The sequence below is a fragment of the Urtica dioica genome, chromosome 8, assembly GCF_054948205.1.
Source record: "Urtica dioica subsp. dioica isolate 48M chromosome 8, U.dioica_male_clone48M_v1_H2, whole genome shotgun sequence".
Taxonomy (NCBI): Eukaryota; Viridiplantae; Streptophyta; class Magnoliopsida; order Rosales; family Urticaceae; genus Urtica; species Urtica dioica.
Genome location: NC_142763.1, coordinates 5,280,910 through 5,295,417, shown reverse-complemented (window position 1 = coordinate 5,295,417; position 14,508 = coordinate 5,280,910). Strand labels below are relative to the sequence as shown.

Sequence of the window (14,508 nt, the reverse complement as noted above, 5' to 3'; positions counted from 1 at the left end):
TAGTTATTTGTCTCCTTAGGAACCACATTTCACTTGGATGTTTATGAGTTGAAAGGGGGAAGTGGGATATTTTATCTCTTTATTTTATTTTTTATTATTAGCATGGAAGCACGTACGTATAGTTAAGGACTAAGAAACGTTGTCTTGATCATTTTTCCACACTTCAAAATAAAATCGGAAATAGTATAAGCATGTTCACGTTTTAGCATGCTTCCATTTTTTTTTTCTTTCTATTTTTTTTTTACTGTTATTTGGACTGATCTTCTTTCATTGTGAACTATACCAGTTTATTTCTATCTAAAGAAACAAAACTACGTTTTGGCATATTAATTGTATATGATTATCTGTTGATGCAAACAAAAAAATTAAAATTTAAAATGATAAATAATCAGGTAGTAAAAACATGAATGTAAAAATGGAATAAAAATAATACTTCATTGATATTGATAAAGAAAGGAATGATATATGAGAGGTTGAGCACATCCAAATTAGTTTGGCACCCACTCAACTCTCAACATTTAACATTCAGTTTGTATTTACAATTACAACCATATATCCAATGGAATGGAAACAAACAACACCAAAAAAATATTTTGAACCATATATCAAAATATTACTTCCTTCTTCAAACTAACAATACATGATATGGTAATATAATAATATTTTGAACCAAATACATAATAAGACAATGCGATAAAATTAACCGTCCTATTAATGAAATATAAATTATACCTTTATAAATCACATAATCAAATCAAGTTATAGTAGCAGTAGGAGTTGATATATGAGAAGTTTTTTCTAATATATATTTATTTTTAATTAAAAAAATCGGTTAAATAACCGATATCCAGATTTTCCCAAAATCAAATCCGATATCCGGTCCAGTTTTTTAAACCGGATCGGTTATCCGAATCCGAATTTCGGTTAGCTGACGTGGCTCCAAATTTCGGTTTCGGTTCGGTTTGGATATCGATTTTATCCGATTTTCGGTTCGGTTTTATACAGCCCTACAAAAAATCATTCATTTTGATTTTTTTATTGGTATATTATTAGCTAGTTAGGTTTATCTAAAAATTAGAGATAGTCCAAATAAAAAAAATAAAATAAAAAGGCAAATATTAGATGTGAATAGATTTACATATTGAGGTATGCAATTTATATGTAGTATAGCTGTATAAAAAAATTGCTAAATAGATAAGAATTTTGATTATTTTGATGCAAACTTAAAACAATTGTTATTTTGTTAAATAATTAGTTTTATATGATTTTTTTTAAATAAATTGTTTTATTTCTAAATAGATAAGAATTTTGATTATTTTGATGCAAACTTAAAACAATTGTTATTTTGTTAAATAATTAGTTTTATATGATTTTTTTTAAATAAATTGTTTTATTTTGAAAAATAAAATTCATTTTTAATCATGTAACTCAAAGTTAATCATAGACTTCGTCGAGATATATTCAAAACAAATGAGTTTATTTTTATAAAAAAAAGTAAATTATAAAATTATGAGCCGCTATATTGACTTTATTCTAGGTTTCAACTCTTAAAAATATACACAACGAACTCGATACATCCAACAAAATAAAACTAAACTCATTTTTTTATGGTGTAAAGGAATATATATTTATTTCCTTAAATCGTATTTCTTTAAAAAAAAAATATTAGACAAAATAATCGTTATAAATTGATTGCATATTTATATTTAAATTATTCATAAAAAATTTAATTTGTATCGACACTTTTGAATTTTTATTAAATTTATGTACCTAGAACCAAGGATTTAAAAGCCGACGAATTTCCAAGAATTTCGTCCGGAAATTCGTTTCCGACGAATCAACGGCCGTCGAAAGGGTAATATGTCGTTTCGTCGTCGTTTTTCGCCGATTTTCGTCGTTTGTCGTTTTTACTGTCGTTTTTTTCTGCTGTCGTTTTTTTTTTAAGTATTATATACAATGTATCAAGTATTACAACAAAATATTATATAAAAAATATTACATACAAAATAGCTCAAATTTATAAAATATTATACATTAATAGCACAAATTTATAAAATATTATATATATATATATATATATATATACAATTTTCTATTAAAAAAGATTATATACATAATGTATTTTATTTATATGTGTTTAAAAATTAAAAATATATGTATGTATTACATGTATATATTTTAAATATATTTTGGCACATTTTTTCCGTTCGGTTTTTCATCGGGTTGTCGTTTTTACATGGAAAACGGCATTAGAAAACTGCAAATCGAATACCCTTTTACTCATTTTTTCCGTTCGGTTTTCCATCGACTTGTCGGTTTTCCGTAAATCAGGAAGCTCGAAACGGTAACGAAAATGACATTTTTTTCCTTGCCTAGAACTACTAATTTTTCAATGAACTATTATTAATTTTAACAAAGGTCGGATCTCGCTATCTAGAAATGTGGTTTCTTGGGTCACTCAGCCAATTTTTTTTTTTTTTTTTTTTTTTTTTTTTTTTTTTGTATTTTATGTCAGTGATTTAAAAAGTATTTTATGTTAAGTCTTCAGACAAACAGTCAAAACAACATAGGCGGAGTTAACAATGCAAGAAACCGTTTCTTTCAGGCTTCAGACCAACTCCACCCGAACGTCATTCCCACTTAATGGCGTCAGGGTGGAGTCCAACCATACCCTATATCCCACGCCAAAATGACGTGGGTGTTTAATTGATTTTAGTGTTGCGCCAAATATGGCGCAACACTATTCACTACACTAATTTTTTTAGCCCTTGTAAAGTTTATAATTTATACATTTGCACTTATTTATAAAATTATATCATATTTATCCTTAAATTATTCATATTTTATATTTTATATTTTATCATTTATTTTCAAATACAACATTGACATTTAGAGTTTGAGAAAAACTAAAATGACATTAATAAATATTAAGTTTAGTTTATGTTAATTTGTATTTTGAATTATTTTATAGAGTAATATTTTATTATTAAATAATGAATAAGTGGTATAATTGGAAGATATGAAATAAATATAAGAGAAAATGGCGGCATAAATACTTGATGTTTGCGGGTTGTTGCACTTATATACCTATTGTCTAAAAGTCGCGGGATAAATACTTAATGTTGACTTTTTGTATCTCCATCACTACCAAGCCGTTAACTTTGGATGTCAATGCCACATGTCAAAATCTGGTAATTTTGATAATTAAAAAATAAATAACTAATCTATATTATTATTTTAATATATTAAAAAATAAAAAAAATCCATTCTCTCTCTACACACACAAACTGTTTAATTTTTTACTCAAACGAAAGACATTACTAAATATTTTAGAATTAATCTAATTTTCTTTAAAATACATTATTTTCAAAAAATTTCTATTGGTCCATGAGCAGTGACGGATCCAGAGATTTGGGCACAAATTTAAGTCAATATATGTATAGTTAATTACAAAATTTGAAAATTATGTTAAAGATATTTGACAGTCAATTAATGCTAATCATTCCGAACTAAAAACCAAAATAATATTTTAAAAGAAAACTTTAATTTAGTAATGTCTTTCGCTTGAGTAAAAAATTAATCTGTTTGTGTGTCATAGAGAATAAATTTTTTGAATTTTTTAATATATTAAAATAATAATATAGATGAATTATGTATTTTTTAAGGATCCATTTTTTAATTATCAAAATTACCAGATTTTGACATGTGGCATTGACATCCAAAATTAACGGCTTGGTAGTGACGGAGATACAAAAAGTCAACATTAAGTATTTATCCCGTGACTTTTAGACAATAGGTATATTAGTGCAACAACCCGCAAACATCAAGTATTTATGCCGCCATTTTCTCTAAATATAAAGGTATGGAAATAAAAAGAGAAAGTTGAATATAAAATTAATATTTCAATTTGATGGAAAAAATAGAGTTCGGTGATTGGTTGGAGATGTGGAGATGAGGTAGAGATGTGGAGATAGGTATTGTTTTATGTGACATGTACCTAAAATAAAATAAGAGTTGAAATTGGTGATAAGAGTCGAAAATGGTGTAAACGGGTGGAGAGTTGGTCTCAGACTTCGTACTCTCCGAAGCAAATCTCTTTCTTCTCTCTGCGTGTGTTTCCAAAGCTACGATCTCATCTCTATAGCCATGGATATCTCGCTCGGATCTCGAACCGCCACAATTTCTTGCGTCTTCGGTTTTTCTTCCTCCGATACTCGGTCCTTCGAGCGCCGGAGATCTCTGATATCGCCGCCGAAGGCTGTGGCTCCCCGCGCAAAGTGCTCTCTCCAGCCACGCCCGGAGGCGAAACGTTTCGCGGTGGACGTTGGAGAGAGGGAAAAAACGGCATCGATCGAGGAGCCGAAGGTGGCTACGAGGTCGATGAGTGGGATTTGTAATGAGATAGAGATGCTTGTTTCGGGGAAGAGATACGAAGAAGCACTCGAGCTTTTCGGGGTTTTGGAGATCGCTTGCTGTAATGGAATCCGGACCCGTACTCTCGATTCACTGGTAAGGGCTTGCATCGAATTGAACTCCGTTAGAGGAGTGAAAAATCTCTCTAAATTCGTTTCCAGGACTGGCCTTGAATTAGATTTGCACATGAGGAAGAGGTTTCTTTATATGCACGTGAGGTGCGGGATGATGATCGACGCAAGCAAACTGTTCGACGAATTGCCCGAGTGGGACTTGGTCTCATCCACCATGATGATCGCGGGCCTCGTGGATTCGAGGGATTTCGCCGAGGCGATCAGTCTGTTTGTCGTGATCCACGAGAAATTCTCCGAGATCGATGCCAAAACATTCACCCCCGTGATCCGAGCCTGCTCGGGCCTCGGAATCGTGACGATCGGACGGCAGATTCACTCCTGCGCGGTCAAGTCCAACGTGGTGGCCGACGCCTTCGTGGCCTGCGCTCTGATCAACATGTACAGCAAGTGCAACTCCATTAAAGAAGCTCGGCTCGTGTTCTCCAGGATGGCGGAGAAGACAACGGTGGCTTGGAACTCGATCATCGCAGCGAACGCGCGCCACGAACACACCGAGGAAGCCCTGAGTTTGTACTACGAGATGAGAGACTCGGGCGTTAAACTCAACCCATTCACGTTCTCCATAGTCCTCAAGATCTGCGCGAGGCTCGCCTCGATAGCGCACGCCAAGCAAGCCCACGCCGACCTCGTGAGCCACGGCTACGGATTCAACGTCGTCGCCAACACCGCGCTCATCGACTTCTACGGAAAGTGGGGCAGCGCCGAGGACGCCCGCAACGTGTTCGACAAAATGCCGTTCAAGGACGTGATCACGTGGAACGTGATGATCGCCGCGTACGGCAACCACGGGCTCGGGAGCGAGGCCATCAAGCTCTTCGAGAGGATGACGAGGGAGAACAACCGGAAGACTATCCCTGACGTCGTCACGTTCCTCGCGGTCCTCTCGGCTTGTTCCTACTCGGGCCTCTCCAATCAAGGCTGGGCGATCTTCGAGTCGATGAGCAGAGACCACAAGGTCAAGCCTCTGGCGATGCACTACGGGTGCATGATCGAGCTGCTCGGGAGAGAAGGCTGGTTGGAAGAAGCCCACAAGATGATACTGAAAGCCCCGTTCGAGCCCACGGTCATCATGTGGACCGCGCTTCTCACCGCTTGCCGGGTCCACGGGGATTTGGAGCTCGGGAGAATCGCAGCCGAGAAGATCTACGGAATGGAGCCGGAATTGCTCAACGGCTATCTAGTCCTCTTGAACATATACAAGGCCACAGGAAAGGCAAAGGAAGCTTCTTCCGTGCTTCGGACCCTGAAAAGGAAGGGTCTGAGGATTTTCCCGGCGTGCACTTGGATAGAGGTGAAGAAACAGGCCCACGTGTTTCGGTCTGGAGACAAGACCCATGCGGAAACCGAAAAAATCTACCGGAAACTCGAGGAACTGACGGCCGAGATCACAGAGCTCGGGTACGTCCCTGAGCGAGGCTCTGTGCTCGACGAACGCGAAGAACGGTCGTCGCATCAGAGCGAGAAACTCGCGATCTCGTTCGGGATCATCAGTACTTCCGACGGGACGCCGCTGCAGATCGTGCAGGGCCATCGGGTCAGCGGCGATTGCCACTCCGCGATCAAGTTGATCGCTTTGGTCGCCAGGAGAGAAATCGTTCTCAGGGACGCTAGTAGGTATCACCATTTCAAAGAGGGAGATTGTTCTTGTGGAGATTATTGGTAATTTCTTTCAACAATTATACTACACCTTGTTTCATTTTACTTCTATTCTTCAGTTAGTATCATAAAGATAGGAATTGCTCTTGTGGAGATTATTGGTGACTTTCTTTTTCAAGTACACAACTTTAATGTTAAGATTGTCCATTTAATCATAGCTCAATAATAAATAAAAATTGGCCTACTCTTGTTATTCAGTTGTGAGTAATTTTTATTTATTCTTTTATTGAGAGGTGATTTGAGACTTGCATGTAATCATCCTCATCGGCTTCAACGTTGTTTACACCGTCTTTGCTGAGCACATTTCCTCTCTTTTCTTGCCTCGCTTTCCACTTTTCCACTCTGTCTTTCCATTCCTCATTGGACTCATTGCCATAACCTTCTCTCTCTCCCTCAAATTCCTTACCAGCAACTACACATTCCAATCACAGCAACGCAATTAATTGAATGTCTATATATATATTTCTGATATCGATTAGGAAATCCAATTACCACTTCCTCCAACAGAGAAAGCGTGAACATTGGGCTGCCATTGCTGATTACTGTTATGGTTGTCTCCACCGTCCTGTAAAATAAATAATTATTTATAATTGCCCTGAAAATGTCTTCAAATAGATCTTCCGGAAAATAATATATATATATATATATATATATATATATATATATATATTTTTTTTTTTTTACCGAGTCGTTGGCAAGAGGATTCTGATCTGAGTGATCAAGCTGAAGATGATTCTTAACTGGAAACTCGTCGTCAAAATCTTCTCCATCGAATTCGTCTTCATTATCCCCAGCGACCCTGGGACAACCTGAACAGGATAATAATAACTTAGGCCACAAGTTTTCACGAAACTTTCTCAGCGCATAGATACGGAAATGTACGTAGTATCGCTCGTAGTCGTAGCACGGCCGGCACACCGGAAACTTGCACACGTGGCACGCCGAGAACACCTCTCCGTTCTTGTTGCACCCGATCTCGTCCCCACACACACGGCAAGTGCTCTTCGACAATACGATAAAAATTAATTGTCCTACTAATAGACTAGTTTATAAATTTTACATTTGTTAAGAAGCCTCAGTATGTCTTGGGTGATTAATTTACTTTATCCTATACATATACATTATAGAATAAATTTAAATCTTACTTATATTTATCATTATCATATTTAAAAAGAATATGTCGAACTCTGTAACAGATAACTATTATAGGAAGTGAATAATGTATTTGTAATTCTCATCGTAACAATGATTTCATTAAGATATTATAAGAATTGCTTAAAAATATATTAGGAATAATTTAAAAGACAAACTCGTTATACATTGCTTTTATATTGCACGTTGAATTTAAAATTTACAATATGAATAATCCAAACTATACAAAAGGATACTAAATAATGTATGATCATAACAAATTAGAAAAATAGTCCTTATGCACTAAGAATTAGGACTGATTAAAAATATCGTGAATGTTTGTGACCCATTATTTCTGAAGCCCACAACGTGGGTTTGTATGTGTGAAACAATTACGGCCCAAGTGTATTAATACCCATTACAACACGGACGTATATACATAGAGTGAGCTAACGCTCAGCGAGAATAACTATAACTCACAAAACATAATCAATAAAATAAAATGCATGAACCGGTTATTAGCACTTTAAAATTAACCGTGACATGAGATACCCTATTGAAAGTCTATCGTATTTTAGTTCGGGGGTCCCCTAGAGTAGCCGTACCGATTTCAGTGTACACTTTGGAAACGAACCATGGGGCTGCGACCTCCCATAGAACGCCCCGTCACATACATAAACATATGAGGAACTATCAATGTGAGCCCATAGTTCGGCTCGAGAAATTCCTCTAGTTACCTCCGTAGTTAGAGGCGGTACGACTCTCTTGCTTACTTAACTTATTAATCGTGTTTATTACGTTAAAAGCATGAGCGACATAAGATAAAAACATACATGATAACATAGCTAGAAAGATAAGACGTGTTATAGATATTCCAATACACAGCATAAGATAACATAAACTCACATATCGTCATACCATATCATACCAAGCACATTCCGAACAAACACACACACAATACCTAAATACTTCATATCACATAATACTTAGTATATTTTTGAACTAATCCGTGTTGCAGTGAGATTATTCTCACCTTCGTTTCGGAAATTACGACCGTTGGTCGAGAACGGCTCGGGAAAACTAGACGGGTCGGAAAAACTACGCGGCTCGGAACCTAATCGATGGAAAAAAAATTATTAAGCTACTGTTGAAGAAGTTCTAAAGACAACTCAGGTTCTGGAAATTTTCAAAAACGACTTTCAAAGTGAAATTACCAAAATACCCTTGGCTATTAGGGTTTCGGTGAAAAACTAAAACTCTAAAAAAACTTCTGTAAAAATTCCAATACGTATAAAACATAATTTTGATCACTTTTTGTAAAGGCACCACGGCCAAATTAAGTTTTAACTATTTATTAAAAATAAATGAAGTGCTAAAATCTAACTTTTAAATTTTCGCCAAAACTGTCTGCGCACCATTTTTAAAATAATCAGAACATATTCTGTATTTGATAAAAAAAAAAATTCGATTAAAGGTTTAGATAGAAGACATCTAAACCTAACTTTTTCAAAAAGAATCAACGCAAAACCAAATTTGTTGAATCCACAGTAAACGTTTAAAGTTTGAAAATCGGGAATAGGTCTCAGGTCTGTGCACTGATTTGAAAATAATTGGAAAATATTCTGTATTTTATAAAAATATTTTTCGATTAAAAATTTAGATAGAAGACACTTAAATCTAACTTTTCCTAAAAGAATCGATGAATTTTTGAAGCCACGGTAAGCGTATGAAAATCAGTGATTGATTAAATCCGAACCAGAAACCCTTTTTTTAAAAAAAAAAATTGTTGTTCATATAAATGTTAAAGAAAACCATAAATTTTCATATAAACCAAAGAGCTACATGAATTTACCTTGATTAGGGATGAAGAAAGAAAAAAAACACTTCTTCAAAGCTTTACACTAGATGATCTAATTAGTATTTGGTGGCTAGGTTTTTTTTTTTTTTTTTTTTTTTTTTTTGGAAATGGAGAGAGGGATAGAGAGGAAAAGGGGAGAGAAGGCTGAGGGATAGAATGGCGTGAAAAGAAGAGAAAAGGAATTATGGGGTCTGGTGTATTTATAAGAGTTTTGGCATAAAACCCTAGCAAAAGACTTAGTCAAGAATTACGGCGTCAACCAATTACTTTCTTATTAACAAACTCTACGTAATAAAAATAAAGTACATATATCATATATAAAGATATTTTTTTAAAAATAAAAATTGTTGTTATTTCTTCCCCACTATAATACGTAACCAATAAAATAATATATTATTATAAAGTATAAAGAGTATCCAACTTATATATATATATATATATATATATATATATATTATATAACATAAAAGTTAAAACATACGTCAGACTCATAATAACAATATATAGGGAAATATAACCATACATAATATATTATATTATATTATTATATATATGGTTATTAGATATATCATGCACTCCCGTTTTTTTTTAGAACTAAAACTAGCTAAAAAGAAATAACTTTTCTTATTGGACTAAAAAAAAACGAGATATCACACAGCCGTTTCGGCAGAGATGCAAAAGATTTTTTCTCCTTGCGAGGACATCGTTTGTAGGGAACTATATATTCATGACTAAGTTTTCAAAAGATGGTTTATATTTTTTAGGGTAATCTAGCAACGTAGCCAATTTCAAACATAGTTTTAAGGATGTAGCCAACGTTTGGTAAATTTCGTAATCTAGCAATTTACAGAAATAAACGGTTAGAAAATATCGAAAATACCCTTATGTAACATAAATCATAGAAACCAAATACTAGCCAACGTTTCAGCCAGCCGAAGTTTATCGTGCGTAAAATAAACGGAAATTAACTGAAAGTAACAAAGCAGCGGAGATTAACAAAAAATTAGAAAGAAATAAACGCTCAATAACCAACTTTGCCAAATATAGAATTTTTTTTCTAAATTCTAAATATATACACGTGTATTAACTTCGAAAATTCGTATTGAAAATTTGATCGGCTTGTGAATAACACCGTATTAAAAGAAATGAAAGAAATATCAATTGATAACACCATCGACCTCTACCTGCACATATGTAAATTTACGTTAATTAACATAAATTAACAAAACAGCGGAGATTAACAAAAAGGAAAGAAATATCAATGGATAACATCATCGACCTCTACCTGCACACATATAAATTTACCATAATTAACAGAAATTAACAAAGCAGCGGAGATTAACAAAAAAATAGAAAGAAATAAGAAAACGCTCAATAACAAACATTTTCAAATATAGATTTTTTTTTAAAAAATTCTAAATATATACATGTGTATTAGCTTCGAAAATTTTGGTTGATCAAACATGGGCTACAAGTTTTGTAAGCAAATTCTAGTAGAGGATATTATAGTAATTAACATCTTACATAATTAAGACACGTCATCATTTTTGGCTAGAGTGAAAATTTGGACGAAATGTTGGTTAGATTACAATTTCAACGTTTCAGGTGACTAATTTTTCTATTTTTTAAGTGAGTTTGAGTTTCCTAAACTGTTTCCACCTATCTCTCAACGAGGCGGAGGTAGAAGAGGCGGTAAGATAGGTATGGGTAAAGACGATGTGGTCAGTGGTGGAGCCAGAAATTGAAGTCAGGATAACAAATTTGAGAAAAAAATATAAATTTGCGCTAAAAATATAAAAATTAACAAAATTTTAAGGAAAAACTGGGGCTGTTTGGTTTATGATTCCAAATTTGTTTTCTGTTTTCTAATTCTAAATTCTATAAAACACTTTTAGAAAACATGTTTTGTTATAGCACTTAGAAAACAAATTTAGAATCATGTTTCTTTTTCTTTGAAATTTGTTTAGAAAGCACAAAACAATGAAAATGTGTTTTCTATTTTATCTCTTTTATATTTTTAATTAAACTCTAAAACAATTGAATGTAAAACATAACCAAACAACATTTTAAAATATTCTGAAACGTAACTCTAAATCTGTTTTTTAAATTTAAAATTAGAATCAGAAAACAAAATTTAAAAACAAAAAACAAATTTAGAATACTAAACCAAACGGCCTCTACAATTTTCAAAAATTTAGTAGTGCATTCGTCCCATCTGGTCACCATATGGCTCCCACTTTATGTTGCAGCCACTTTTGATATTGTATTCTCCGTGTTTCGAGTACTTCCTGTCAGTAAAAAACCTAACTATAGAAATAATATGTCTAAATGTTTTCTCACAAAAACAATTTTTTTTCAAATTGTAGATGATTATTTTTCTTGATGGTAAAACAATTTTTAATTATTTTTATACTATTTTGAGATTAATTCAATATTGTGCATTGTCTATATAATTTCATTTATCGGAAAAATAATTGTTTTCAATTTAAAAAAAAATAATAATTTTGAGCTACTTTTGTAAACAATTAGTGAAGAAAGTGAGTAAATGTTGGTCCAAATCAATGAATGCCTTATGTTTTTGTATTTTTTGCTGTTGTTGCAAGTTGTAACATGATATACCTAGTACTAGCAACTAGTTAAAAACATAAAATTTCTATTTGTGTACGGAACATCGTAGGAAATAAAGTTCTTTAAGCATCTTTTGTCACAATATTTTTTTAAGACCATTTGCTATCTTTTTTCATATTTGATTGACTCTTTTCTAGCTACCATATACTATAAGCTTTGTAGGGATGATAATATTTTTTTAGATAATAAAAAAAAAAAATATGAGAAAGAAGAGTAAAAATAAATAAAAATCCTTTTACAGACACATGTAGACTGATCAAAATATACTCAGATCCCCTGCTTCCTCAAATTTTTTAGGAGCATTGTTTCGTCTATGAAAATTTAGATCATGAGTTTTATGATACTTCTTTATGTTAATAAAATGAATAAATTATCTATTTGCCCCTTGTACTTTGGCACATAATTAAATATAGTCGCTATACTTTTATTTCTGCAAATTTCCCCTTTGGACTCGGGCTTTGGGCCTTTGATATCCTTCTGTCAACTTATGAGTCACGGTTTCTGTTAGTGGTGCACATGTATTGCACATGATAACGTAAAAAATAGTAAATAACGTTATTACCCTTAACGTTATTGGATCTATTCCTTATTCAATTTATATTCGTCGATTATTAGATTGAATAAGGAATTGAGTTTACAAAATCCCAAATTTGTAAGCCCTAGGTAACTAATCGACAGAAATCCCAAATCTAAAACCAAGGTCTTCTTCTCAATTTGTTGTTCTAATCGATCTAGGGTTCTTCTTCTCAATCCTGTCTTGCTATGGATTCGAGTTTCTCTAGTTCGTCAAGTCAACAAAAGTCGCGATTGACAAGAAGCGACAATGGAGCAGAACGCCGACGTGTTCCGACTTGTACATGTGGTTTGAGCGTCGTCGAGAGAACTGCGTCGAGCGTATAAGGTGATTCTTTTCAAATTAATCGATTAGTTGTACTGCAAAATATGGCTTCTGATGATTTTATATATTTGTTTTGTTAAGCTTTTATTTTTTTTTGGTGATTTGTGTATTGTTGTTGATTGGGTTAGAGTAAGGAGTCACCGGGATGTGATTTCTTTATGTGGCTGGACCCGACTAAGTGCCCAACAGCCGCTCAAGACATTCCGATGTTGCTGAAGAAAATGAAGTGGTACGAATCAAGAATGTCGACTATTGTTGATGAAGAACTTGAAGACGAAGAACGAGCTATGGACGTCAAAGATGACTTTAGTGAGGGAATTGAACTGAAGAAGCTTATTGTTTGTGAATTGAAGAAGATTAAAATGCTAGTTATTGTTTTGGTTGTTTTTGTTGTTGTGTTGTATTTCAAATAAGAGGAGTCTTCAAATAACTGGCTATATATACCGACATTGTACTAGTATTTGCATATTTGAAGTATTTGCCTATTTATACTATAAAGAAGTTGAAAGAATCAGTATAATGTCTCAGTTGCATGAGTTATAAATAGTTGCATATTCAAGTTATTAATAGGAATAAATAGAGTAAACACAAAACAATGATTCATTCGTGAATATTCTTCATTCACAAAACAACTTTAGTTTGTGACACAGCCTTTTAACTTCTTGTAGTTAGACCAAAACAAGCTTTACAAGCTTTTTACACGTGACATGTTTGTAGGTTTATAAACCCCTAATACAGATTACATTTACACAAAATATTAACAAAACAAGGGACATCAGACAGGCTGAATTATCTTTGTCCTTGATCAACCCATCTCGATCACTCTCGGAATAATTCTCGACGACGCATAGGACTGAGATTTCTGGTGTTATGAGTCCTGAATCTTGGGTTTGTCTGCAATTGAAATAGATAGTGTTACAGAATATATATATCCACCACAATAATCTAAAGACTGAATATAGTAATGTTATGATGTACCCTAATCTGAGATGGTTGTGACGCTGGAACTGGCTGAGACTGCGACTGACACTGTGTTGCTGCCGGTGCATCATGGTCAGTGGCTTGTTGTGTTGATGAACCACGTCGCTGTGGATTTGATCTATTCTCTCTCTGAATCACAACAGCATGCATTAATATATGAATTCTCAACCAAGTTAACAACTTTTAAGAATAATGAAAACCAGTATTACCTCGGTTTGTTGTTTTCTTCTAAAGCATGTTTTGATGTTATGTCCCTTCTCTCCGCACTGTGAGCATTTTACCTCGACATACTTCCTTGTCATTCTTGTTCCATTCCTTGGAACCACCTCATCATGTTGTAGTCTTCTTAGCTTCTTAGGTCTACCTGGCTTTGCTCTATCTGGAGGCATAGCCATGGGTTCCAATCCAGTCTTTGGCCACTGCTCAATTGGATTGATTGGTTTGATTTTGTGGACGTAAATGTTTGTGTACGTCTCCTTCTTATATCAGTCAGCCACGTAGTTCAATGGATCCTCATGCTTTTGCCATATGCAACTTATGGCATGAGAGCATGGAATACCTGGTACGTTGATAGAACGTCAATAACAATTCCAGGAAATTTTAATGATAATGTACCAGAGTATTACCTGATGGGTCCCATCTTTTACAAGAGCAAGTCCGTCTCATCAGATTCACAGCGTACATTGTATCGTACATATTTGACACTTGGTAATCAGAGTCCCCAGCCCAGTAGGGTATGTTCTCTGCACTTAGTTCTTTGTTCTTTTCTAATATCTTGTAAATTCGCGGGCCTAAGTCACAGTCCCATT

The 14,508-nt window shown here is 34.0% G+C and overlaps 1 protein-coding gene and 1 pseudogene across 1 annotated transcript in view; one reads left to right on the top strand and one right to left on the bottom strand.

Annotated features, from left to right (window-relative positions):
• The first annotated feature begins 4,060 nt into the window (after positions 1-4,060).
• On the top strand, positions 4,061-6,454 carry LOC149387525 (pentatricopeptide repeat-containing protein At5g50390, chloroplastic pseudogene; annotated as a pseudogene).
• A 29-nt stretch (positions 6,455-6,483) lies between these two features.
• LOC149387523 (uncharacterized) overlaps positions 6,484-14,508 on the bottom strand; it is a 29,621-nt gene continuing 21,596 nt past the window's right edge. Inside the window, exons 7-8 of the mRNA XM_089622174.1 lie at positions 6,888-7,012; positions 6,484-6,615 (exon numbers count right to left, since the gene is read on the bottom strand). Coding sequence (XP_089478300.1) covers positions 6,484-6,615; positions 6,888-7,012 — 257 coding nt within the window. The remainder of the gene's footprint in view (positions 6,616-6,887; positions 7,013-14,508) is intronic.